This window comes from Podarcis liolepis (genome assembly GCF_965112155.1).
Source record: "Podarcis liolepis genome assembly, chromosome: 13".
NCBI classification, from domain to species: Eukaryota; Metazoa; Chordata; class Lepidosauria; order Squamata; family Lacertidae; genus Podarcis; species Podarcis liolepis.
The window spans coordinates 18,686,618-18,714,291 of record NC_139573.1 but is presented as its reverse complement, the minus strand read 5'-3'; the positions used below and the strand labels follow the sequence as shown (position 1 = coordinate 18,714,291).

Genomic DNA, 27,674 nt, shown 5'->3' with positions numbered 1-27,674 from the left:
ATCCCTTGGAAAATCATGTGCAAGCCACCTTCTCATTCCAGGTGGAGCCAAAGACAAAGATGGGCTAGAGCAAGCTTTCTACAACAGGGATGATTCCCCCTTAGAAAGTCAGAGGTTTCTATGCACCCACCCACATACTGCGCCTTCATCTGGGCAAGCAACATGACTTATGGCTGTGTGCACACTATTACCTTGAAAGCACATTCAACGCACATCCCCTCCCACAAAGAATTCTGGGCACTGTAGTGTGTTAAGGGTTGGTGGGAATTAACTCTGCAAGGGATAAAACTACAATGCCCAGCATTTATTTATTTTTGCAGGGTGAAATGTTCCAGGATACATTGCAGCCAGGTGAAAGCAGCTATGGAGGATGCATTGGAGGGGCAGTGAGGGGTTGAGACCAAGGGAGTGGGGATGGTCTAGGGAAAGTCCCATGGACCAGGCAGAGGCCCAAAGAGCTATGCACCCCCCACCCAGCGCATGAGGATTCCAACCTCAGCAGCAGATGTGTTTCCTGGGAACTCCTGACTTTCTTGGAAAAGACGTAGTGACTGTGAGATGACACCCAGGGGTGTTGTGTGGAAAGCTCTCCTGAGTTCCTTGAGAAAGAGAAAAAATGGTGGGCGGGCGATGGTGCTTAGGGATGAGAGCCAGTGAGGTGTAGTGGTCAGAGTGTCAGACTAGGACCTGGGAGACCACCGGCTCAAATCCCCACTCGGCCACGAAGTTCACCAGGTGGGGTGACCTTGGGCCAGTCACTGCCTCTCAACCTAAACCTGCCTCACAGGGTTGTATGTGTGGGGATCAAATGAGGGGGGCTGTATTCTACCTTGAGCTCCCTGGAATAAAAGGCGAAATCTAAATTGTATGCATTAATTAATAAGTAAATAAAAGGGGAGCGTGCGGCGGGACGGGGGCGCTAGGACACCTGGGTTCCTTGAAGAAGTCGGGGGGGGGGTCCACTACCAAGTACCAACCCTCGGTGCTCGCAAGGGACGCTGCCAGGACTCATGGATGTCCCCAATAGCAAGATCTGCTGGGCAGCCTGGAGGCTCTCCTGGCCAGCATAAGGAGGCGGGACGGTGGCGATCTGTGGGGAGAAGGGGGCGGAGGACGAAGACGGGGAGGATGGCGGAGGGGGGTGGTCCTTGCTGAGCCAGCAGCGCGTTCCCGGTGTCGGGTGTCGCGGCAGGTGGCACCCTCGGGGAGGGGAGGGGGCGCATGGCAGAGGCACGGGGACATCCCAGCTGCCCGGGGAGGGGGGCGCGGTGGCGTCCGACCCCCAGGCGGGGGGCAGAGCCGTCGGCCCAACCCTCTCCTCCGGAGGTCCGTGCGCCTGGCCGTCCCTCGCCGCTGCCATCCTCACCTAGGCAGCGAGGAAAAGAAGGACGCCACCCCCTCCCCCCCGGAAAGGCCGCCGGCAGACCCTCCCGGAGAAGCCGTCGGGGGCGGACGGTTCCCAGCGCCCCCCGAGCCAAGCAGAAGGAGGAAGAGGAGGAGGAAGAGGAGGAAAAGGGTTGCCCCGTCCATTCCGGTGAGTCGGGGCGCCTGGGTCCCCCTGGGCTTTGGGGAAGGGGCTGGCATTGAAAAGGGCTGTAGCGGGGAAGCGGAAGGGAGCAGCCCGGACTCCTGGGTTCCTCGAAAGAGGCTTTAGGGCGATGGCACAGGCAGGGCACTGTGGAGGGCATCGCGGGTGCAGGCGGACAGCAGGTGATTAAAAAAGCAAACAAAACCTTTTCTCTCGTTCTTCTTTCTTGCACACACGCCGCCAGCTGGGCTCCTGTCCCTTTAAACAGGGCAAAAACTCAACAGGTCAAGCCCCGTCTCCAACTGCATCTTTAGCGACGGAACTGCTCCACCTGCTGCTGCGTTTCTGCTAGTTGCCTGCTCCTAAAATTTTGCTATTTTGTTCCACCCGCCCCCGGCAAGGAACTCCGGAGGACTGGAATGCTCCTCCCTCCATTGCCCCTCCCTCGAAATTTTATTTTATTTATTTGTTTAGATTTATATCCCACCTGCCCACTCCCCCACCCCACCCCCGAGGGGCTCAATATATCACACTTATCTCTCCCAACAACCCTGTGAGGTGGGCTAGGATGAGAGACAGTGACTGGGCCAAGGTCACCCAGTGAAGCTCATGGCTGAGCAGACATTTGAACAATCGTGACTTCCCAAATCTTAGTCCAGTAGTCGCTAACCCTTACACAGCATTGGCCTTACAAGGACAACCCAGTACGGTAGATTAGTTTATTAAGTGTTGCATTTATAAGCCCACCTTTTTTTCTGAGGATCTCAGGGTGGCATCCATGACTCCCCCCCCCCATTTTATCTACAAAACAACCCTGTGAGGTAGGTGACAGGTGAGGCTGCAAGTTACCGCCCCAAGGTCACAATGAGAGTCATGGCTGTGTTGGGATTTGAACCCAGGTGTTCAACCCAGGTCTCCACTCTTGCTGATATCCAACTCTGCGTCCCTAGGCCCAGGCACTCAGTTCAAAAGGTCTGTTGCTGGCTTCTCTAGCTCCTAGTTGGAGACTTCTTCATCATTTCCCCTCTTTTCCTGTTTCCCCCTCTTCTGAATATCCATGGGGCCTACCTCAGATTTGGGATTATACCTGCAAGGACTCCAAAGATGACACTCCTGGCTTCTGAACGATCCATGCTGATCCGAAGCAAATTCCGCTCCGGTAAGTAGGATCTGAGTGGGGCTTTAGGCACCTTGGTGCTATTAAATTTTTAAAATAGACTTTTTGCAGGGTGGTAATTATTATGGCAGGCTAAGACAGGGGGACCTCAACACCTACTGTTTCACCTTCCGTTAAAAATAAAAAATCGTTCTCCTCAGAACCCTCCTGAGATATCCTGCTGTGTAAGGGAAAGGCTGTGGCTCATGGAGTATATCATCTGCCTTGCATGCAGAAGGTCGCAGGTTCAATTCCCAGCCCCTCCAGGTGCAGCTGTGAGAGAAGACCCTGCCTTGAAACCCTGCAGAGCTCTTGCCAGTCAGAGCTGGCAGTGCTGAGCTAGGTGGACCAAAGTTCTGACTAAGCAGAAGGCACCTTCCTGTCCTCTTAAGAGAACAGCCCACGCTGCATTTTGTTGCTTGGAGTTATAAAAAAATAAATCAAGGCAAGACACATTCTACAAGCAAGGTCATGTCAGTTCCCATGCGTGCGTAAATCATAGGTGCTCTGTGTAGTTTTACTGCTGCTTCTACAGTTTCTGCTGCAGTTTTCAAGACAGTTTAAATATCATTTTATGTTTTCCTTATCCTGTTTGCTGCTTGGGGGGGGGGGAGAAATCAACATAAGATATACACATAAGAAAATAAACAATGCAGATGGATAGAATTGGTAACAGATTTGCTTATTCTGAATAGTTTTCCCAGCTTCTGCTAGTTGCAGGAAAGGTCAATAAGCTAAGCAAAGTCTCTGATCTGCACAGGAGACCTTGCTGGTGGTGAATTGTGGCCCAAGGGACAGATTTGTGTCAGCACCATTTGAATGGCAATGCCCATCAACTTTGGGGAGGCTCAGCCCCCTCAAATATTTTATTGTGGGGGGACACAAAGGGATCTTGGCCACTATGAGTTGGCTCCTTTGACTGATTGCATTTATATCCCGCCTTTTTTCCTCCTCATTTAATCCCCACAACAACCCTGTGAGGTAGGTTAGGCTGACAGAGAGTGGCCCAAGGTCATCCAGGGAGCTTCATGGCTGAGTGGGGATACAAATGCTAGTATCTCAGATCCTAGTCCAACACTTTAACCACTGAACAGGCTCACCACACTGCATCGCGTGAAGCCACAACATAGGCCCAGTTCCCCCAAATCTTAACTTGAGCCAGGTTTTCTTGGTCAGGTCTTGCTCTAGGAGCAAGTAAAGAGGAGTTGTCTATAGGCATGTGCAGAGTGCTTTCCCATTGCCCCTTTGTAACAACAGTTCACCACTCCGCTAGTTCGGGGACTGAATTAAGGGCACAGAGTGTCACTTCCCTCCGAAATAAGCCCTTCAGGGCCCTATCAGTGGGGATTTTAATGGAACACATCTCAGCCACGTTTCTGCAAGGCTGAAACAAACTCTGAAGTCAATGTGGTTGATGATATTCTCAATCCCAACGTCACCACATAGGTGCACAATGTGGGTCTTATACTAGAAGTTGCCAGCATGCCACCTTCGTATGCCAGTGTCTCTCCTATGGCACCTACGAAAGGTCCCAGTAAATGTTCCCTCAGAAATTCATAGCCCATGAGAGACTGTTTGCTCTTCCTGCTCAGTTACTGTTGGGCACCAGATACTTATTTGTGAATACATCTTCAGGCTTTCAATTTTTCATGTAGATTTGTGCACTGGCTGAGTGAAGGAAGGGAAGTTCTGGCATATTCAATTTTCAAAAACCGCATCAGCTTTGACTGAGTGCCTCTGAACATGCGCAGAGTTTAATTCTGGCAACTTGACATTGCCTATTTATGTAAGTGGAGGTATCTAAGGCAGAACAGAGAGAGGACCATCCCTGATTCTGAATATATCTGGATTACCTTCAAATCTAAAGGGTTTGTTTTGGGGTTTTTTTAAGGAATGCATTTAAGGTTTCCCCCTGCCCAGCCAATAAATGTGTCACTTTACCACTTGCTTGACCAGACTGGGCAATAGGAAGCACAGTGCAGCACAGAGCAACCCCTCACAAAGCTACAATTCCCAGTACCCAGAACAAACTACATTTCCCAGGATTCTTTGAGGAAAATCATTTGCTTTAAATGTATGGTGTGTGACAGCCATATGAGTCAGTTGTAAGGACCAGGGTCATGCTCTTCCTCATGACCACTTGTCACTTTCCCATTCCGTTGGTACCTCATAACCTAACCCTGGCGTCCAGCAGCCATTTTGTTCAGGCCCAGCTAGTCCAAGTAATCAGTCAACGTGCCTGTGGCATCATAGGCATTCCTTGGTGGCAACTATGGTGTTTTTCTGAGCCTCACATGTTTCTTTCCTGTGACAAACCACCCTTCGTAATTTCTCCACACATATAGCTCCCGCTTGTGCAATTATGGACATACGAAAATCAGCATTGCTTTTAATTGGTAGGTTTGCTAAAGCTTTTGCAGGGACCATTTTTAATGAAGGAAGGCCCACTGAGCATTCAGGGACACTTGTTTCCTTGTGTATTAGTGGCTGTGTTGGTTCTGGTGCTAGGGAATAATAACAATAATGAAAAATATGATCTCTCCTGTCCCTAAATAATACTTACTACTACTACTACTACTACTACTACTACTACTACTACTACTGGCCCCTCACCAGCAGGTCCTAGGGTAGGTTGCAACAATTTAGAATTAGAAACAGATAAAAACAGAGTACAGTCACAGGAATAATGTGTGACAACTTTTTTAAAAGATTGTTTTTATCAAAGATTTTCTTGAAGTATAGAAGTACACACCGTGCCTCAGTTTTCCATTCATAGAATCTTTTATGCAGATGAGTTATGTTTGATAATATAGACAGTATAAGGTTGGGGAAGAAGGAGAGAGAAGGCTGGGGTAGTAAACTTTCATTCTTTTACATAGTTTATGTGCAGTGGCAGCTTTTGTTTCTTAACTTGTAAATTATCCTGCTTCCTCCGGTTTCTCAAAAAGGCTCCTACAGTGAAGCACTGATGCAAAAATGTGTTTTACATTCAATCAGTGTATTGATTACAGGCAACAACCGTTTTATGCGCGTTCAATATGTGCGTGACTGCAACGCAAACATCACACTGAACCCAGAAGTGACTAGAAAAGGGGGGAAACTGGCCCTAAAACAACCCCCAGGATGCTTTAAGTACAGTATGTGGAGTGTATGCAGGTACTGAGGCCTGGAACTGGCTAAAATTCCCCAAAGCGGTGAAACACTCAACACCCCCATGTCTTGCCCCTCATGTTGAGTATTTGCATACCCTCCAACATTTCTCCAAAGAAAATAGGGACATCCTATTCCATAATATTGATAATAATAACAATACTCCGTGCGGCGACACGTATAAAAACATAATAAAACTATATAGGGCTGCCTTCAGATGTCTTCTAAAAGTTGTATCATTTCCTTCGCTCTGAGGTCACATAACTCCATACCTTCCAACATTTCTCCCATGAAAATAGGAACATCCTAAGGAAAAGCGGGACCTGCAATCAAATAAAAAACTGGGACGGCTTCTGTAAATTTGGGGTGTCCCTGGAAAATAGGGACACTTGGAGGGTCTGCAGTTTGGGGGTGGGTTCCCCGCAAGCAGTCCTTGCAGCCAGCCTCTGGCCTGGGAGTCTGGGGCATCTTGTGTTTCCAGCCTTTTAAATAAATAGCGAGTGGCGTCACCCCAGCTGCTGCTGACAACGGGACAAATGCCCAGGCAGGAGAGAAGCGGGCACAGGAATAGAAACGCTTGCAGCAGTCCCACCCTCCAAAGGTATGACGTGCCTGCTGTTTGACGGCAGAGCAAGGGGAGGGCTCACCCGCTCAGCCATATCCCTTTGGTGCTCTTGCTTGGACAAGGTTATCCTTCCCAGCGATGTCCCCAGTGCAGCAGCATTTGAATTTCTGTGGGCTTATATACATGGTTTTTGTTTGTTTTTAAAGGGCCCTGAAAACTGCTTTTGTTCCAAGGTCTGGGATGGCAAGACTAATTTAAGTTTCCGGTGCATTTGGACTTATTTTATAGTTGTGCCTCTGTGCTGGTGACCCTGGCAATCCCCATACAGAGCTACAATTATCAGAGTGGTTTAACAGTCAATCCCTCTTCAAAGGGAGTTTTGGGAACTGTAGATCTGTGAGGGGAATGGGGGCTCCCCAATAACTTATCAGCACCCATAACAAACTACAGCTCCCAGAATTCTTGGGGGGGGGGACACCATGATTGTTTAAGGTGATATGATATGTGTGGTGTGACTGTAATCCAGGTCCGGCTTACTTGATTCACTTTCCATTTCAAATTGCCGTGGCTCCCTTCCCAGGGAACAGTGGGAGCTGCAGTTTTCTAAGTATGGTGAGAATTCTGTCCCAACTTCCTGGCCTCTTTAGAGAATGGAAATGCTAAGGATTGTGGGTGGAGAAAGAGGCAGAATTATTAGAAGAAGAGTTTGGATTTATCACTACCCGAAGGAGTCTCAAAGTGGCTAAGATTCTCCTTTCCCCTCCTCCCCCACAACAAACACTCTGTGAGGTGAGTGGGGCTGAGAGACTTCAGAGAAGTGTGACTGGCCCAAGGTCACCCAGCAGCTGCATGTGGAGGAGAGGAGACGCGAACCCGGTTCACCAGATTACGAGTTCACCGCTCATAACCACTACACCACACTGGCTCCTTATTACCAGTTAAATTAATGCATAGGACATAGCACTAAAGCAGGGGTGGGGAAGCTCAGGTCTAGGGGCCAAATGTGGCCCTCTGGGCCTCTCACCTGGCCCTCAGGGCTGTCTCCAGGCCACACCCCCTTCCCCCAGGCCGCACCCCTCACTGCCTTCACTTTGCACCCTTCTCAAATGTTTTCCCCTGGCTGGAATGTGTCCTTGAACAATGCCTCTTGCTTGGCTGTGTAGAGAGGGGTGTATGAGTGCGTACTGAAACCAGCCTACTGTACACAGGCAAAATTTGCATTTCTTTCTCCATCTACTTTTGCCCCTTAGCATAACTCGGTTATGCTAAGGGGCACATATCCACTGTTGGTAGTAAAAGAGGCAGAGTAAACCAAGGAGGTTGCAGATTTGCTCTTGTCCTTGTCCAAATCAGAACCTCCTAAGTTAATTCTATCTGGCTCTTCCTTGTTCGTTCCTCCTCCATGAATGTACAGAATCGCCTCGCCATTCCGTTCCATCTTGAGCATGTTGTTTCCACTGGGAACCAAACGGGTTCGTCATTGGATCACCTCATCACATTTTATTTCTGCCAAGGGGATGCACTTGATTCCTGGGAATCTATTCTGTACTGTGGGAAAGTCCACCTGTTGCCTTGCTTGGCAGACCAAATAGCTGGCCCTTCTACACTTGATATCATAGATGGCCTCATATTGCAGCTCTTTTACACCAGTCCCCTGTCATGTCTCTCCCATGGCATATGGGAACAAAGAAATATTATGTGCATATATCGTTCCACAGTTCTTTATGTACGAGTTAATGTTGTCATACTACATCAGCTAATGTTGTCAACCAGCCATAGGTATAACAGACTTCTACACCACACTATATGGCATAGATCCACAGGAGGTTTCAGTGCTGAGTTGTAAATTTCTCCTTTAGCTTTCATTTTGCTGTTCATTGACAAGTAATTATGAATTTATTCCGTTAAGGCAGACCTTTCTTCTGATGCTTGGATTTGCCTCCAAAAGGGCTGCATTTAGTCGTTTGTTGGTCAAACAAGATGTAATTCCCAGTTTTTCAATTTTTTCATTGTTTGTTTAAATAGAGGCTTCTGGGCAGTACTTAATTTGCATCCATTTCATTTTTATATATTCATTTCCAGGCCAGTTTTGTGTGATTCTCTCCCCACCCCAGTTTAATTTCCCCTTCCAATTCCACAGTAGAATTACCCAGTATCATACAGCAGGCAGTAAAAGCTTGATGCATTTTGTTCCCAGTTTGTTTTATTGAAAAGCAATTCCAGAGAATTGTGTTGCCTTACCTTGCCTCACTCCTTTGCAAACCTGGGTGCACCCTGGGTTGTTGAATAGGGTGATCTCTCCAATCCGGTTTCCCTCGATTTCAAGTCAACAGACATCTTGCTCACTCCATTCCAATCTCATTCACTGCACTGTGGACAGTCTTGAGTTCCCCAGAATCAAATGTTATGCTGCCTCCCTGCCTCCCTTCAGACCCTTCCTCAAAAAGTACCTGTCCATAGACTTTTAACTTTTCTCCTTAGTCCCAACTACAGCACCCACATTTTTTCATCCCTGCCCTCATATCTCCCATTGTAAGTTTCTTGGGGCCAGCGATCTCTCTGTTTTTACCTGTGTAGTATCATGTGTACTGTGATGCAGTATACATAAATACTGACTGTGTTAGCAACAGGATTTGGGGGGCTTTGGGCATGGCGCCCTCACTGGTGGCCCCTAAGCTGGAAGAGGTGGGAGATAAGAAAAATCACTGGCTGCATCTGATCTTATTGGATATTCTCTGGAAATTGTAACAGTGTTAGGTGAGCCTTTGGCTGCTCTTTGGGCCCCAGCAAATGCCCAGCATTGCCACTCTCTGGAGCAAGCCCTGAATAAGTAACAGTGGTCAAATATAAAGGAAAGTAGCATCCAATATTTCAGTTGGTTGCTGGACTGAACATTTGAGACTCCAGAGCTTCTTGATCCTTGCTGGTTTGCAAGTTTGAAATCCGATTAAGACCACGAAATACCTTAATTCTATGGTGTAACCTGTTTTAGTTATTTCTGCCTAACATGTATTCATCAGCCTGCTTTTATTTGTCACTTTAAAATCTCAAACCACAGTGAGTGCAAACTCCTTTCCCTTCACTTCAGGAGTGGATAATTGCACCTTTGTGCACACTCAAAAAAAACCCCACCTTCATTTGTTTCCCAAGGGCTCCCTCCTGCCCTTGTAACGGTTGTGCTGTGCATATTCACTTTTCTGCACTGCCCCCCTGGGAGCTATAGTGCTCAGCATCAGCTGTGGAGGAGAGCTGCTGGTAATCACAGTAAGTAGTTAAGGGTTTAACTGAGAGGAAGTAGGTTGACAGCAAAGAAATGTTCTGCATGCATCTACAAAGCTGCAGGCTTTAGTTGGTGGCAGTGGTGGCAGTAGTAGTAGTAGTAGTAGTAGTAGTAGTAGTAGCAGCTATTTACTTTAATTTGTAGGCTGCCCTTCCACACGGGCTTGCCAAAGCAGCTCACAACCAGACAGTGGCATAGCATGGGGGTGCAGGGGGGGCCGGCCGCACCGAGCGCAACATCTGGGGGTTAGGGTTAGGGGGCGCAAATCCACGGGTTAGGGGGCGCAAATTACTTGCCTTGCCCCGGGTGTTGACAACCCACGCTACGCCACTGCAACCAGATGAGAGCAGGGGGAGCGTATCAAAGCACAACCACAGCGAACATGATCCGTGCGGGAGGCACGTTCGCAACCCGCAGCGTTCACAACCCACAGCGCCGTGTCTGTGCATGGACGGGTTGCGATTCAGAGCTTCTGCACATGCGCAAAGAGCAATTTAGTGCTTCCGCACATGTGTGACCGCCGAAACCCAGAAGTAACCCATTCCAGTACTTCCGGGTTTCGGCGCGTCTGTAACCTGAAAAAACGCAACCTGAAGCGCCTGTAACCCGAGGTATGACTGTATAGTGATTGCAACAGCAGCTCGTTTGAATACTGATCTTGGGATTTACAAACCCCTGAAAAATCTAATTATGCATTCTGAGCCAGAGAAGAACTTTTGGGGGAAACAGTGCTAGATTCGTAATGCAGCTGAGTAGTAGGAGCTGGGCAAATAGGCCTGTTCACATTTGCACCATACATTTAAAGCGCTGTGATCCTACTTTAAACAGCCACGGATCCCCCCCCCCCAAAAAAAAAACCAAATTCTGAGTGTTGTAGTTTGTTAAGAGTAGTGAGAGTTGTTAGCTCTGGGCAGTGAATCTCCTAACAACTCTCAGCCCAAGTGATTACAAACTTCGTCAACATCAGTAATCTGGAGTTATATATCAATTATTGGCTTCATTTTAGCTTTCTGGTGGGAGGTTGGGTAGCGCCAAATGATTTAAGAGTTGAATTTTTCACTGCTTTTTTTATTGCTTGTTGGCCGAGGTGAATAAAGTAATCACCATTATTCATATATTGTCACCTCCCTTGCAGTTCTGCAGCTGCGCATGGAACACCGGCGGTCCCAAGAGCAGCTGTCCAAACGCCACTTACTCCCAGGTGAGCCCTCCCTCGCACCCCTTTGCAAAAATGTGCAAAGTGAAGGGAGTCACATTGCAAAGGGGATTTCTGCATGGATGAAGCAGTGGGTGGGTGCTAGGGAAAGAAGAGCTGGTCTTCTAACCTTGAGATAAGGTTGCCACTTTTCTTTCCTGTTTCTTTATGGACTAGCAACAACAGAGCGGCAGGCCAAAATCAGCAGGGAGGGAGGGCAGTTTCTTCTAGAGTTTGCTAACATGCTCCCTTTTATCAACCCTCCAGCACTCAACAAACCCCTTGCAAGTTTCTCGCAGCCCAATGGGACCCAGGGCCAGAACAGGGTGAGTACCAGCTGGGCTCAAGGCTTTGAACAATGTGTGGGAAGCAGCGCTACGAGTGTCTGATGGGACTCTGTGAGAGCCCACTGCTCACGGACTCTATTAAGCACCCATCTCCCAGCAAGGAGTGACTTTGCAGGAAGCAAGAGGCCACTGCACCTGAGTGTGGTGTGCAAGCAGGAACGTGGTCCAGACCAAACTTTCAAATGCAAAAAAACAAAAACAAACAAACAAAAAAACACCACCATCATTTATTGTAAAATAAAAAGACATAAAAATATATTAAGCACAGTGTGGTGTGCTTAATTTATTATTAATTTATGTACGGCAGCAGAGGCGTATCTGAAATAGCAGGTGCTTTTTAATTTAATTTATTTATTTACTGCATTTCTATCCCACCACTGGAGGAAGAGAGCCATTGCTAGTGGTTGTTTTGCTCAGGCCTGGAGGCAGCCCAGCCCAAAAGTAGAGAGGTGTGTATGTGACAGAGAGCAGAAGCAATGGAAGGCAGGCATTTTGGACTTTTATAAAAAAAATATGACATTTTGTAGGGTCTGGTGGTGCAGATTTTTGTACAGCTACCAAAATTCTCTCTTCTATGCATTGGCCATGGGCGTGAATAGCTGAAAAATTAAACGTGGATTCCACGTTGCAGGGTTGCAATTGAAGTAGGGTCTTCCTGGGTATGAGAAAAGTTGGAAGGCATAACTCTGACTGGCGGTGGTTCTCCAGAGCCCAAGTGAGCAAAAGATGCCTGCTAGCTCTTCTACCTGAGCACCTGGCTAAGGATGCTAAAATTTCCTCTGCTTCTTTCTCCTCAGGCCAATGAGATTGCCAAGCTGAAAGTCTCGCCCCGGCCCCACAAGACCAGCACTGCTAAGGGCCAGCTGTCAGAAGGTAAGGAGCAACTTCTGCCTAGGAGGCATTTGGTTTGGCTTATGTTTTAATGTGAGCCTGCCTAATTCACCAGAATGCAGCTATTGTTTGAAATTCATACATACATACATACATACATACATACATACATACATACATACAAACACATATCATTTCATTTGTATGCCACCTTCCCACAAATCAAACCATGCTCAAGGTAGCTCACAACATGAAAAAACACATAATTACAACAAAAATAGTCATAAACAATAAGTAAGACATCAAAGAATACACAACCATACTGAACAATTTCCACATAAATTATAATCAGGTCTAAAATAAAGATACAAAAAATTAGTATCAGTAACAGCAAGAACAACCCCTAAGCAGTACTGCAGCTCAAGAATCTGTTCTGCAGCCTCAACTTTCGTAGCTGGAGTCCGTCCTGGCCCTGCCCTCCCAGGCCTGGTGGGAAAGGGCAAGGGCAAGAAGCAGGCCTTCCAGGACTCACAGTGCTTCTCTGAATTTTGCGGTTCAGATCGCAAACCAAAAGGAGCAGATAAAATGCATGTCATTAGGAGGGAAGTGTGTGCAAAAACACACAAATTAGCGAAAAGAATGTGCAGAAATTACATTAGGGGAAATTGTTTGCAAAATATTATGCAAAATAGCATTTAAAAATGCACACATTAGGAGAAATATGCATATTATTTTTCAGTGGACTTCTTTTAAAAATAAATCACAAATTGATGTGGAAATAAGGCAAATGGACCTTGGATTTCCAACTGGATTTCCAGGTCACCCCAGGGGATGACTACATCCCTCAAACGTTGTTTGCAGAGTTTGTCCCAGGAATATCTGGCTAGCTCCTGTTCGGAGGTAGGATTCTGGACTGCAGGGTCCTCTTGCCTGATCCCACAAGCCTGCTCTTCTGATAGTTGCTCTTCTCACTGCAGTGTCTCCGGGGGACCCTTCTGAGCTGCAGGACAAGAAGGCTCGCCTGGCCGAAGACCTGAGTGAGAAGATCCTACACCGCCCTGGACCACTTGAGCTGGTGAAGAAAAACATCCTCTCCTTGGATCCAGGTATCAAGGATGCTATGGCAGGTAAGGACTTGACTTGGCATTCTCCTTACTGGGGAATCCTCCTGTCTCATGGAGTGGAAACGGGGAATCCTGCCTGGGAGAGAGGAGGGATCCGGTGACTGTTTATGGAGGGGCAGGTCCTAATGGAAAGCGCTTGGACTCTGGTGCAGTCCCAGCAGGAGGAATTGTAACAGGATAGAGCAAATTCCAGGGAGGGCTAGGGAGCGGAATTTGGAAAAGTGGGTTTGGATCCTGCTTCTGTCCCAGGCTTGGCATGCAGCCTTTCGCCTCATTCTCATCTGCAAAATGGGAATATTGACAGCGCGAGGTTGTTATGAGAAGAAACGTGGTGGAAATTGGGGGGGGGGGCAGTTTGCAAAAGGTTTGCAAAAGGGCTGCCTAATTGGAACTCCTCGGCTCCTTGGATGGAATGTGTGCAGAGCAGGGTTCCAATTGCTGCTCTGTTTGTTGTTGTTTAGACGTTTAGTCGTGTCCGACTTTGTGACCCCATGGACCAGAGCACGCCAGGCACTCCTGTCTTCCACTGCCTCCCACAGTTTGGTCAAACTCATGCTGGTAGCTTCAAGAACACTATCCAACCATCTCGTCCTCTGTCGTCCCCTTCTCCTTGTGCCCTCCATCTTCCCCAACATCAGGGTCTTTTCCAGGGAGTCTTCCCTTCTCATGAGGTGGCCAAAGTATTGGAGCCTCAGCTTCAGGAACTGTCCTTCCAGTGAGCACTCAGGGCTGATTTCCTTCAGAATGGATAGGCTGCTCTGTTAGCACCCATCAAATCACCCTCCTTCCCTCCTCAGGCAATGCATGAGCTAAACATGTGTGGCTGGGGGCGAGGGCCAGGCTGCAAGTATAAGCAAACAAGCTCTACCCAGTCACAGTTCTCAATTGCCTTCCAGCTCATGGATGGTGAGCTTCCGCAGCAAGGAGCCTTTTGTATACACAGGGACTCACCTTCTAGAACTCTTGATTTTCCAGAGTTCTAAAATGTATGAGGAGACTCTGTCAACAGGCTCCCTGCTGCAGATAGCCACCTTCCACAAGTTGGAAGGTGACAAAGACAATGGTGTGTTTGTTTGTTTGTTTGTTTGTGTGTGTTTGCTTTTCCCCCTCCCCGCCTCCGTTCTCCAGTCACATGTTTTAGGGCCAGAACTAGGTATCCTTGCACTTGGGCAAATGACATGGAACAGGCCCCTAAGTCATCCCTGGATTTCACGATGTGAAAAACTAACAACGGTGTGAAAATTATGTGAGAAACAACAACAGTTTTTTTTTTTGAGAGCCAGTGTGGTGTAGTGGTTAAGAGCGGCAGTCTCATAATCTGGGGAACCGGGTTCGCATCTCTGCTCCTCCACATGCAGCTGCTGGGTGACCTTGGGCCAGTCACACTTCTCTGAAGTCTCTCAGCCCCACTCACCTCACAGAGTGTTTGTTGTGGGGGAGGAAGGGAAAGGAGAATGTTAGCCGCTTTGAGACTCCTTAAAGGGAGTGAAAGGCGGGATATCAAATCCAAACTCCTCCTCCTCCTCCTCCTCCTCTTCTTCTTCTTCTTCTTCTTCTTCTTCTTCTTCTTCTTCTTCTTCTTCTTCTTCTTCCCTGCTATAATAATGCCGCCCCTCCTTTCTCTCACTCAAAACGTCTGCAGATGCAACTCTCGCTGCTCCTGATTCCTTCACCTTTGAGGAAGATCTCAGTAGTTCTTCGTCTTCCTCCTCCTCCTCTTCCTCCCCGTGCTTTGCACTGTCTCCTGGAAGTGCCCATGGGAACCCTTCCACCGCAACGGCGGCCTTTCAGGTAAGCAACTGCGTAGAACTCACCTGTACATGCTGAAGAGACATGAGATGAAAGGGGGAACAGAGGATAAGAACAGGGCGCTTGGTGCATACTCCTGGAAATGTAACATTTTGTAAGTGTCCAGCTTTCCCTCTCAGTATTAAATATCTGATTCTCATGTCTGAGAATTGTTTAAGTGAGCACTTCATCTTTGAAAGGGAGGAGGAAAGACCAGAATAAGTTGACTCCAGCCCCATCTGCACTATACTTTTAAAGCAATATCATGCTACTGCAAAGAGTCACGGCTCCCCCCAAAGAATTCTGGGAACTGTAGTTGGTTAAGTGTGCTGAGAGCTGTTAGAAATCCCCAATTCCCCTCATGGAGCTGCAATTCCTGGATTTCCCCGGGAAGAAGAATCGGTTGTTAAACCACTCTGAGAATTGTAGCTCTGTGAGGAGGAATAGGGGGCCTCCACACAGCACCCTTCACAGACTGCATTTCCCGTTATTCTTTGGGGGAAGCCATGACTGTTAAAGTGGCAAGGTACTGCTTTAAATGTCCAGGGCAAACGGGGCCATTAGTTGTTCATCACCATCTCGTCAGCTCCAATAGTTACCAGCCACCGCTGCCTCTCACCCTTTTGGGAGTTTCATGTGAAGTGAGGTGGTAGCATGGCTTGTACAACAGATTGGCCAGAAATGGCTCCTGAGGTGCAAGGTTTGCCTCCTTATTGAGCGGTCTCCACACTTTTGTTAAGAACAGCCCTTGATACCCACACCTCCCTTGGCTTATGGCCCAGCTCCACACAGAAACACAGCGGACAAACTGGGTTGTCAAAAAGGCCTAGTGAATTTGCAAAAGAACTGGAGTAATCTTAAAGTCCAAGTTTCATTTATGCGTTTACTTCCAAGTACAGTCATACCTCGTGTCACGTTTGCTTCACATTGCGGCTTTTCAGGTTACGAACGCAGCAAACCCGGAAGTGTCTACTTCCAGGTTCGCCACGTGCACACACGTAGAAGTGATCTGCGTGCTTCATGCATGTGCAGAAGCGCTCTGTCGCACTTTGTACACACGCAGTAGTGGTGCTCTACTTACGGACTCTTTGGGGTTGCGAACGGCACCCCGAAACGGATTGTGTTCGTAAGTAGAGGTACCGCTGTACATACACTCCAAAATATGAAAGGTTGTAAATATTGGAAAAGCAAAGTCGTAAAATCAACCAATCAATCAAAATAATCTATAATATTTCTTTCCAAGTAAGTAAAATAAATATATAGTGGTACCTTGGTTTACGAACTTAATCCGTTCCAGAAGTCTGTTCTTAAACCAAAACCATTCTTAAACCAAGGCACGCTTTCCCTAATGAGGCCTCCCACCGCCGGTGCCCTTCCACCGTTCGGATTCCGTTCTTAGACCGAGGTAAAGTTCGCAAACTAAGATACTATTTCCGGTTTTGTGGAGTTTGTAAACCAAATAGTTCTTAAATTGGACTGTTCTTAAACCGAGGTACTACTGTATATGATGTGGTTGTGCTGCCCTCTACAGAGCATCATTGAATATTGCAGGACATAAGAATCACAATGATGAGTGAATTGTGAGGGGTTGGCCTCTTTTTCCCTTTTGCAGGACACAATAATACCTGCCCCTCTCAAAATTATACACAGCAGAACTAACCAGTAGTTAACATAACCAGGCCTGCTGCCAGTCTGCTGCTCTTGTGGTGGTGGGGAGTTTCAGGTTAGAGTTGCCACTTTCAGTACCTCGATTGCCACTCCAACAAACCCTTACATGTGCGACCCACCGAGGCCTGAACTGGCAGGGATGGAAGGACAGAATCCTGCACCCCAAGAGTCATTTCTGCTTCACTTAGAAGCCAAAACCTTTGGCACCACCATTGGCTTCCCCCAGCTTCACACCGGAAACACACACTCCCAAATTACTCCTGGTTCTAGAGAGGGTTGGGGAGGTCAGAAGCCTTTGGAGGCTGAGAGAGAGAGAGATTGTTCCAGGGCAGCAATTCTGGGAATAATGGCACTGACCTTTGGTTGTAACGTGATTTCTACTACTCCCAGTATTAACAAATAATGCTGCCTGTCTTATCTGAAGAGGTTATTCTGAGGTGCTATTTGGGCACTCAGCCCCTCCATCCTCCACACTGCCCAAATCTTGAAGCCAGCACTGCCTGTGTGCTGTGCTCTCCCCCGGCCTCCACACCGCCCCAAGAGTGCATTCAGCACAAGACAAGCTTATTGGGTCAGGCCACAGGCCCACCTAGACCAGCACCCTGCCCTCAACTGCTGTTATATTTCGTGCGTCTTTGTGCACATGCCAAAGAATTCCCATTCTAGGCTTCAGGACAGAATGTAGGGTTTTAAGGCTAGACATGGTGGGCAGGTATAGCAAACCAGCCCCCGTCGCCCCCCCCAGCCCCCTACCACCTCCTTCAAAGCCCTGCCCCACTTTCTTTCTTTTTTTATTGATTTTCCAATAAAAACATCCAATTAATATATCCAATCATAATAGTCCAATTAAAATAAAAAAACACCAAATCATAGTCCAAATTATAATCATTAATTTTTCGGGCCACCCCACAATCTGGATCTCTGAAGCATATCTCCACATCTGAGTCCTGCCTCTCCTCTTTGTTTCCATATTTTCCACATCTCGATTTTGATGCTTTATAGCCCTGTCCCACTTTCTGCCCAGAAGCAATGCCTCTCGCTGTTCCCACTGCTGCAGGTCTTCTCCTTCTCAGCTGGAATTATACACAAGAGGGAAAACTGGGGCATGCCAGCTGATGGGAAAGATGAAAGCTTAATTCTCAGAAGGGAAGGAGGCTTGGCTTTATAGGAAAGGAAAGTTTGGGGGCTGCCAGTTTTGAGAAGGAGGTGCAGGAGTTGGGAGCTAGGAGGGTACTTGGGCTCCATTTTCTCCCTCTTCTCCCTGCAGCTGGACCTCCCTCCGATCCTGGATCAACAGCTGCCTCCTGTGTCCTCATCCACCTCTGAGGCTGAGTTCCCTCCCCAAGGGGGGAGCCCTCTTGCCAAGCCCTCCGTTTCACTCCTCAAGGTAGAGACAATCAAGAGCAGGAACGGGGGCGGTGGGGGGAGGTTGGGGAGGAAGCAGAAGTCCACTGCTTTCTCTTTTATCAGAGAAAAGTATGAATTGGTGCAGGATGAATTGCAGGCCGAATCCAGATAGCTGCCTATTTTGAACAGGGCTGTAGGGAAACTTCCTCTCCTCACCCTGCTGATTTTCACGTAGTAAAAAGTGAGCAAAGGTTTCTGGGGGAGTGCAAGGCAGCAACTACATCCCACAGCTGCCCTCAGGGGGAAAACATGTCCGCTGCTGCCTTCATTGCCATTCAGGTGCCCAGCTAAGTCTGCCTTATTGCTTTTCACCGACTGAAATGGTTTTATTGGCATTTGTGCTGCCGCCGTACAAAACCTGTTCTGAGGGTTCTTGAATATTTCTGCCTTTTATACATCCCTACTTTAGTTGGGAGGCTAATAAAGAAGTGAATCAATATAGCCCTATGCAAAAAACAAACAAACAGGTGGCTGGTTTTCACCCCCTACCTTTGCTCCTGCATAAGGACAGAGTCAGATGTTCTTTTGTGGCAGGGAGGACAGTTGGAGGCTGGCCCCTGACCTCTCCTTCTGCTGCTAACCCATGTTCTGAAGGCCCAAGAATTTAGGTGCCCAAGGTAGCAGCATTACCTAGCTCTAGAAAGCCCCCCTGCTTTAACCACTATGCACCACTGTCTTTTGAGAGTCCCGTTCCTGCTCTCTTTCACACACTTTGATGCCTCCCACAGGCCCCATCCAAGGTCCCTGAGGCCAGGAAGCCCCCGCGCCCCAAGAAGGCCAAGGAACCGCGCCCCAAAGTGAAGAAGCTCAAGTACCACCAGTACATGCCGCCCGACCAGAAGGGGGAGCAGGCGCCGGTTCCCATGGATGCGGCCTACGCCCGCGTCCTCCAGCAGCAGCAGGTCTTCTTGCAGCTCCAGATCATGAGCCAGCAGCAGCCCACGCCCACGTCGCCAGCCACCTTCTGCGTCCGTGCCGTGCACGCTGTCCCAGCCAGGTAAGCCGTTTTGCTTCCGGGAATGCTCTTCCGAGACAAAAGCACACTAGCGAGGCCGGAGAGAAGATTAGGATGGGGAAACCCAGCGTCAACGCCTCTCTTTTCTCCCTTTGCCCAGCAGTGCTCCAGAGCAGGTCCTGAGCTTCGCTGGGACGCCTGCGCCACCAAGTGGGCCTCACCCGCTCCCTCTCCCCTCTCCAGCCGCGCCAACCTCCCCTTCGCCGCCCAAACCGGAACTGCTGCCTGCCAACTTGGAGGAGCTAACGGTGAGTTGGGGCAGGAGGACTCCCGGCCAACACACATCGGATTCTGCGTGGGCGGAATTCCGCTCTCAGAGATGGTTTCTGCAAATCAAGTCCAGTTGCAAATAACCGCTTCAGCCGTTCTGTTGCGGTGAGAGCCAGGCTTCCAAAGAACCGGGTTAGATGGGAAGATCTAGAGGAGGGGCACGTAATCATCAGCACAAGGGGGCAACTTTATGAGGGCCACATGGGCAAGGTGGGGGGGCAGAGGCAGGAAGCGGGCAGAGCAATGGATGTTGCTCCTTTCTTCACACAAAAGCCAGAGGTTTCTTCACATAATCTCACCCCTGACCCCCCTCCATCCAGGTGAGCAAGAGGCACTGTCAGGGTGGAAGGACACAGTCCAGCCAGGCACAAGGTCTTGTTGGGAAGGGGCAGAGCAGGGCCAAAGGGAGTGGCCTAGAGGGAACTGCCATGGGCCAGATGGAGAAGACAGGAGGGCTTTATTTGCACCCGCGCCTGAGGCTCTCCACCTAGAAGGAGGACAGGCCTCCTCCTTTCCCATGAACCACCTGCCCATGAGTTAAGATCTGCATCCAAAACCCTTCTCTGATTGCCCTCTGCCATCCGAGATAACAACAACAACAACTTTGTTATTCATACCCTGCCTACTCTGGGCGTCTTCCAAAACATATAAAAACATAATAAAATGCCAGACATTAAAAACACCTCACCCGAAGTGGTGAGGAAGGGGCAAGGGCTTTTTCAGTGCTGGTGCCCCGATTATGGACTGGTCCCTGCACTAGTGATTAGAATAAAGCACCAGACTAAGACTTTATTTTTCTTTTTAACCCCAAGCCGCCTTTGATTTCAGAGCTGTCGTTTCAATGGTATTTTCCCACGGCTTACTGCCGATTCTGTTTTATTTGGTGGTGGTTGCTTTATTCATTTTTTTGTTAGGAAGCCACTTTAGACTTTAGGACTTTAAAAAACAAAAGCAAGCAAAAGCCAAGAAATAAAAGGGTAGCGGGGGAAAGATATGAAGAAAGAAAGAAAGATGGACACCTGGAGTTGTGAAATGAAGGCAGGGAACTCTTGGGAAGCTTCCATCCTTGAATTATACCCCTTGGTAATTCCTGATCTTCTAAGATGAGACTGCAGGGTATGTGCAACTTCACCTGCCTGTCATAACCACCCCTTGAAGGCTGCTGACCAGCCATTCCTTTCATCTGGCAGATTCTTGGTGAGTGGCCCAGGAACTATCTGAGCTTGGAAGGGGAGACACATTCTCTCCCAACTATTGGCGTCTGGTGCCCACAGTCAGAGAGGCCAGGAGCAGGTGGAGCTTAGAGCCAAGGACAGGCAGAGATAACTAAGTTTTGCCCCCCATCCTCCTGCTCCTCTTTGCTGAGATCTGCAGGCTAAGGTCAGTGGGGCAGTGCCCCGATTTCCCTAAAGGGCCGGACTTCCCTGCTTCCAAACAAAAGGAAGACAGAATGAGGCAGAAAGAGAGAAGAGAGATCTAAGTTAACTGAGGGCTTGAAGCATCTCTAGGTATTTCTTTGGGTGCTTCTCTCCAGGGATCTAATGTGGTGGGACTTGTAGATCTGCCACCTGGCAAAAGTCTGCATGCTACACATGCCTTCACTTATCCCCCTACTTGATAAACACATGTTAATATTAATATTATCTAGAGCAAGCGGAGCCTGGGTAGTGTGCTGTCGTGGATCTTTTTATTGCTCAGGGAAGGGAACATGTAACAATAAAACAATGCTACACACACACACGTGTGTATTTTAGGGGTGGGCAGTAGGCTGTGTGATTTGCAATAGATCGGCAAGGTTTCCTGACTTGTCAGTTGTTTAACAATAGCTGCAATGAATTGACCCCTAGGCCTGCACTCTAAATTATACTGATGAACAGCGAAAGCGAGGAAGAAAACCAGGAATGGGTTGCCTGCATGGAAGGACTGTGATCTCCGTTCTATTCTGGCATTCAAAGCAAATTCCCGGGCTCAGAATTCTTTAATGCTGAATGCCAGTCTTTTGCACCATGCTCCATCTTTGCGGGGTGAGGAAGAGTCCTATAAAAAGCAAAGTAGATCCCACATGCCTGACACTTGACCATTCCTGGTATCTTGTGTAATATTCTATAGTACCTTTTGTAGGGCAAACGTACACAGGCCAGTTATAATGTTAAAAATGCATTATAAAAATGTGACACCAGAGGGTGCTGTAGAGCAGCGACCCGTCGTCAATTAGAAATTGTCTTAAGAGCTATTATTGCTTGTTTTTTATAGCATTTTTACAATCAGTGTAGATCCAGCCTTAATTTCCTTTGGCCGCTGCTTTGATTCCCAGGTCTCCGAACTCCGCCAGCAGCTCCGGAAGCGAGGCCTCCCTGTTTCTGGCACCAAGCCAGCCCTGCTGGAGCGCCTCAAGCCTTACCAGGTGGCCAGGGCCAAGCCCCCACCTGTCCCGCTCTCCAGCGCCCGCTTGTCACCCTCCGACCTAGAGGAGGAGGCCCAGGCCCTGCGGGAGAAGCAGCGGGTGGCTGAGAGCCTGGCGCTGAAACTCCACCGGGAGCAGAAACACCATGACGATGACCTCCGAGTGGAGCTGGAGATGCACAAACGGATCAAGAACCGCCGCAAGGGAGCACTACTGCCCCACGGCCAGCAGGGGGCACCTCCGCCCTACATCCCCAAGAGAGAATGCGCCAAGGAAGGAGACGGCATGGAAGATGGCTTCATGGTGAGCAAACAAGCATTCTCCAGCTGATCCAAAAGAGAGTGAGGGGCCTCCTGGGTTGCCTGTGTGAAGGAGATTATCCCAATCGATTAGAGCAAAGCGCTAGGAGAGAGGCCATCTGAGATTTGCAGTTCTAGAGGGCTGCTGGGCCATAAGAACGTCCACAGCATTCTGCTCCCCATGGTAGCAAACCAGCTGCTCTGGGAAGCAGGAAATGAGTCCAACAGCCCCTCTTCCCACTGGATTCAGGTGCATTTGAACATGGAGACTCCATCCTTTTAGGCTGCAACCTTAGGCTTCAGCATGGTTAATAGCCGCGGAACAAGCCATGGATTTATCTAATCTACTTTTAAAGCCTTTAAGGCCATGACCACATCCTGTGGCAGGGAGTTCCACAAGTTGATTGTGCATTTGTGTGAGTGTGAAGAAGGACTTCCTTTATTTCATCCTGAATCTACCGCCAGTCAGTTTCAGTGGGTGACCCTGAGTTCTAGTATGGGGGAGAAAGAAAAGCACCTTCTCTCCATAACATGCATAATACACACCACATGCCATGGCCTCACCTCCACCGCTGTCATCTGTTCTCTAAATTCAAACCCCCCCAAGTGTTCTAGAGAACATTTCGGCTAGAGAAGCTGATACAGAGCTGTGTCCTATGAACTGCGTGTTTATCTGCTAGGGGAGTACTGGTTTGCTTGTTTCCCCACCTTAATCTGTTGCTCAAATAAGTAGGGATGGCCCTTTTGCTAATGGTGTCTCCTAGCAAGGGGTGGGGACAAAAACCAAATTGTCTCCCTGTTGCCTCAGATAACTTAGACATTAAAGGTCAGCAGCTGGCAGCCCTAAGGCTTGGGCCCAAAAACCCTTGCCACAGAGGCACGTGTTTCCATGCACCTTGCATGTGGCAGGGCTTCGTTTGGGGGCTTGTGGGGCGTATCACCCAATGAGCTGCTAACCAATGAGCATTGGACATTTTAAAAGAAGTCCGCTTTAGCCCTGGTTGGGTAGCATCAGTGGGGCTGGTAGCAGGGAGGGCTTTTGTCTGGGGCAGGAAACGCTAGACTTTGTATTTCCTCCATTTTCCTGCTAGGTTTTGTGCCCTGCCTCCTGTGAGCCGATTAATTCTGATATGGAGCTGCCCCTTGAAATAACAGCCAGCCCCCCGGACCCAGCGCCAGGAACCCGGTCCCTGGAGGAGGAGCTCCAAGAAGCCATACAGAAAGCTCAGGTACTGTGGGGCGAGGAGGCCCAGCTGGGCTTCTCCAACCTCTGCACATGCACTGAGGAACTCTTCCCCTTTTTAATTGTAATTATCCCACATGTTCCAAGTCTGAAGTCTTGAAAACAAATTTATAGGATGAGCATCTAGGCCATATTGAGCTTACCCCCTGCCTGAAACTCATCACTGCATAGAAGACCCCTGTACAAAAAAGGACCCTGCCCCAGAGCTGGCTGAATGACTGGGCTTGGTGAGGGATCCCTTTGTAACTGCTCTTCTTTTTCCTTCCCTGTCTGCAGCTGGTGCCAAGCCAATCGATCGAAGATATCTTAGAGGAACCGCTGATGTGTTCAGGTGAGGAAGTGGCCCCCGTAACCCAGCTTACCGGCAGGGGGCAGCCGTAAACCACAATTTGCTATGGGAGAAGCTCCAAGAATGGAGCCAATGGGGCAATGATACATTTTTTTCAGAAGACTAGGAATCTGGGGCTCAAACCCTGCTTCAGAATCATATTCTCTGCCCTGGAAATATAACCCCCGAACCCCAGACAGGTGGGGCAGGATTGTTGGGTTACTCAATGGTGAGCGGCAGGTATTCTGCACATGCCCAAAGCCACTGTTAGCCATGCCTTCCAGTGCAAAGTCCTGACACAGAAACAGGTTGCGCGGCTTAGATCTGAACGAGCTCAGGGTTAGGAGTTATATCCTGTTTCTCCTCATCTGTTTCTCCTCATCTCCTGTTTCTCCTCATCTGCTCCAGGTGACCTTCTTCAAGCACCTGCCTTGAACCCAGAAGTCCCTGATCGAGTTGCCCCATCCCCTCAAGAAGCATCACCACCAAAGAAACCGCGGCCCAGCAGCGAACCTCCTTTGGTGACCTCCGCCATCTTTGATTTTCCTGGTCCCTACGACTTCCTCTCGACGGCCTCCTCTTCCTCTGCGTCGCTGGACTCACTGTCCTCTGTTTTCTCCCCTGACTCTCTGGAGATGCCCCCATCTCCCCCAGATGCCTGGCAAGGAAACGGTGCCCGTGCTGGATTTGACCCAGTCGATTGGCTAGAGGCCTTGACCTCGGGCTCAGCATCAGGCCTCGGCTCCACCAGTCCTGTTGGGGGCAGCATCTTCTGCACGGACTTCTTTGATTCAACCGACCTTGGCGTCAACCACATGATAGACTTAATGGTGGAGCAGTGGTAGGCAGGGTGCTAGCAGCCCATTCGGAGACCCCAAGGCCTGGAGGGAAAGGGGGAGAATCCTCTGCATGCCCTGTAAGGCCTTGCCGGCACTGGGTACCACCTTGAATGGGTGAGAACGAGAGAGCAGTTTAACGTCAAGCATTGTCACGGGTGGTTTTGTTTCGGTTCATGCCAAGTCCAGTTGCTCTCTTAGAAGAATTAAGCACCCTGATGTTTGGGTTGTGTCAGCAGCAGGCATCTCATCTTCAATGGCCCAACAGCCCCAGAAACCCTTTGCTGTCCTCAGTGATGTCTCTAGCTTGAGATGGATGAAACCAATATTTGCAAGGACAGTGGTCCAGCCAGCCTGCTGCATCAGGATGGTTCAAGACATCGAGGACATTTACAAACGTTGGAGATGAATTAAAATGTGTGCCTTTCTGCCATGCCACTGTGAAGCAGTTCTAAAAAAAAAATGGTTTGGAAGGGCACCAGTTTTCAACACCACCTTCCCTGGAACCTGGGTTCTTAACAACTTTGGAAGCCATCTTGAATGAAAGCTTTGGCATATGGGTCACACTACATTGAACCTTGGAGCCCTGCATCGTTTCAACTCCAGAAGTCATTAATAGAACAGGAAGTGCCGTGGTCTACCCTCAAAGCATCTTCAAGAGGTCATGTTGGCTCAGTTGAACCGTGAGAACAACACCAGCTCTGCACACATCTGCGTGGCCCCATAGATCTAGATGCACGCTGGCTTAGGATGAGAAATGCAGGTTCTACCTTGGTGTGGGGAGATACCATCGTTTTATTGAGCTAAACAGAGGAAGTGCCAGCTCCGAAAGAATTTGGATTGTGCCATCTCAAGCCCCTGGCACATTGAGGGAGAAGCTAAGATTTCCTGGGGCTGCCCTGAATGGGCCACACCAGCAGTGGCAACCTCCTGTTTTACTGAAAGCAAGGGGCGAGCAGGAGGGATGAAAACATCTGTGTTGGGGACCGAACCATCTTTTGTGGCCGCTCAAAGAGAGATGGGATTGGAAAGGCGAAATGCAGCTTCAACCGCTCATGCCATTCTAACCCTGTCATTTTTTCTTGGTGTTGCGAAGAAGAGGGTGCATATGCAGACACAGGACTCAGGACCACTTATTTTTGATCTGGGGGTGCGGGGGTGGGAAAGCTCCCAAAGGGAGCTGGATATGGAGGGATCTGTTTTCACAAGGGAGATGATGGTAGTGGTGGGTCATATCCTGGTAGCCAAAGGTTGCTGGGACATTTAGGCCAATGGGCTTGTGGCAGGATCCGGGCACAGCTATGGAAACTGCTCATGTGGAAACATCTAAGCAAAGGCTTAATTCTGCTTTAATTTATAGCCATTCCATCTTTACTGGAATCCCTGAAAATTGTGGTTCTGTGAGACTGGCCCAAGGTATTCTAACAGAGAATTTCCACCGCTCTCACCAAGCTAAGGACTTATTATTCACACTTCTGTTTGCCCCATGATTTCTAGGCATGGGTCTGAGAGGTTTTTCTTTTGTCCTGTGGGTTTCCCCAGCAAAGCGCCCTGTTTACTGCCCAATCTGAACAAAGTCAATCTGCTGAAAACCCAATTGGCGTTTGTTCTGATTCAGCAGTGAACAGCAGGTTTTCCTGGGGAGACTGGCAAGACTAAAGAAAAAACCTCCCAGACTCTTGCCTATAAATCATTATTCACATTTCTGTTTGCCCCATAAGTCCCTAGTTTGGTGATAGCGGAGGGAATTCTCTGTTAGAATACCCTGTTCAGTGTGGATGAGCCCTGTGTTTCTCTGGAGTTTTTGGAAGAAGGTATGACAAGTTAAACTGAGATAATATTGCCTAATGTTTCAAAGCATACATAGTTTATTAGGGTGTGCCTGCTGCAGCTACACTCTCAAACTACAGTCTCTACACCTACATAAAAACAGGACCCACTCTGTTGCAAAAAGCGGACTCACCCCGGTCTTGTCTCACACAAACAATATTCTCTTGAGGACCAAGTGCAGGGGAAAGTACTTTTACTGCTTTGAAGTAGAAGGGGCTGTGCAGACCGTTGACTGGCTGGGCACCTGTGACATCATAAGTATAGCTTCCCCTCCCCAGAGCAGCCTTTCAGCCTCAGGTTTTAATGCATGCGTGCATGCACACATATACATACATACAGATACTGTATAACTGTATATCTGTAGTAAGAAAAAAAAGGCACTGTATACCAGAAGCATGCAGGAGAGGGCCAAAACTGGCAAGAAAACTTGCATTCCCCATAATTTGAAGAGCAAAGGCAGAGGGAAGCTGAGCTCTCCCCCTGCAGGGGTCATGGGTCCTCTTTTTTATGTACCTCTCTCTGTAACCTCAGAACAGTTTGCTGCATCAGTCATTTCAGCTGTAAAACACTTTCACTTCTGTACTGTCCACACTGTTGACTTGCCAAGTTGGATTGTATGAAAGTGAAGGCAGTTTGAGAGTGTAGGCATTAAAGAAACACCCACTTCAAAGCACATACAGTGGATCCTCGGAAGTCAAACGTAATCCATTCCGGAAGGACGTTCGACTTCTGAAAGGTTCGAATTCCGAGGCGTGGCTTCTGGCTGACAGCTAGGCTTTTTGCAGATCGGAAGCCGTGTCAGACGTTTGGATTCCGAGGAACGTTTGAAAATGGAACACTTACTTCTGGGTTTTTGATGTTTGGAAGCTGAAACGTTCAGGAATGGAGCAGTTCGAGAACCAAGGTTCCATTGTACTCCTGTTGCCCAAGAGCCAACAGTGCACACAAGGCCTGTGACTTTGCCTTCCTGGTAACATCATACATTTAACACACATGGTTTCCTCCCAAAGAATCTTGAGAACCATAGTTTAAGGGTACTGGGAATTGTAGCTGCCATTCCCACAATTCTTTTTCTCGGGATGGAATGTGTGGCATGGGTGTGACATGGCAACTCATCGGCTAGGGTAAACCAGTCGTAAGATGCGGGGGGCAGGGTTCTTGGCATTCAGCATGCAGACTTGTGGGGTTCTGCTTATTTAAAAATCATCCAGCCGATTGTTCTCCACAAGCAGAAAAGCTGCCATGGAAAAAGCCACCAAGTTAAGCCTGGCAAAGAAGACAGCAATGTGTGTACCCTGTTCTTCCAACACAGAGACCTTTAGCATTGTAATCATCATCACCTTCCATCGCCTGCTGTCTCCAAATAAACACCATTTCTCGCTGCCTCAAATACAGGTGGATTGTTGTTGT

General features: G+C 48.6%; 1 protein-coding gene across 4 annotated transcripts; it reads left to right on the top strand.

The window, feature by feature from the left end:
* Nucleotides 1-1,218: 1,218 nt before the first annotated feature.
* LOC310692286 (myocardin-like) lies at nt 1,219-27,654 on the top strand. Of its 4 annotated transcripts, none has more exons than XR_014518711.1 (15): nt 1,219-1,534; nt 2,602-2,687; nt 10,815-10,880; nt 11,142-11,200; nt 12,019-12,094; nt 13,030-13,179; nt 14,819-14,967; nt 17,900-18,019; nt 18,768-19,036; nt 19,158-19,302; nt 21,639-22,031; nt 23,119-23,256; nt 23,547-23,601; nt 24,007-25,850; nt 26,208-27,654. XR_014518711.1 is itself a non-coding variant. In XM_083472977.1 (14 exons), exons 2-14 carry the CDS (start codon nt 2,633-2,635, stop codon nt 24,441-24,443), a joined length of 2,112 nt encoding a protein of 703 aa, XP_083329103.1. In that variant the 5' UTR covers nt 1,227-1,534; nt 2,602-2,632; the 3' UTR covers nt 24,444-27,654. The 4 variants fall into 4 exon arrangements, 2 of the variants coding, with proteins under 2 accessions (XP_083329103.1, XP_083329102.1); XR_014518712.1 differs by having other exon boundaries at nt 1,228-1,534; nt 19,155-19,302; XM_083472977.1 differs by having other exon boundaries at nt 1,227-1,534; nt 24,007-27,654.
* Nucleotides 27,655-27,674: the final 20 nt, after the last annotated feature.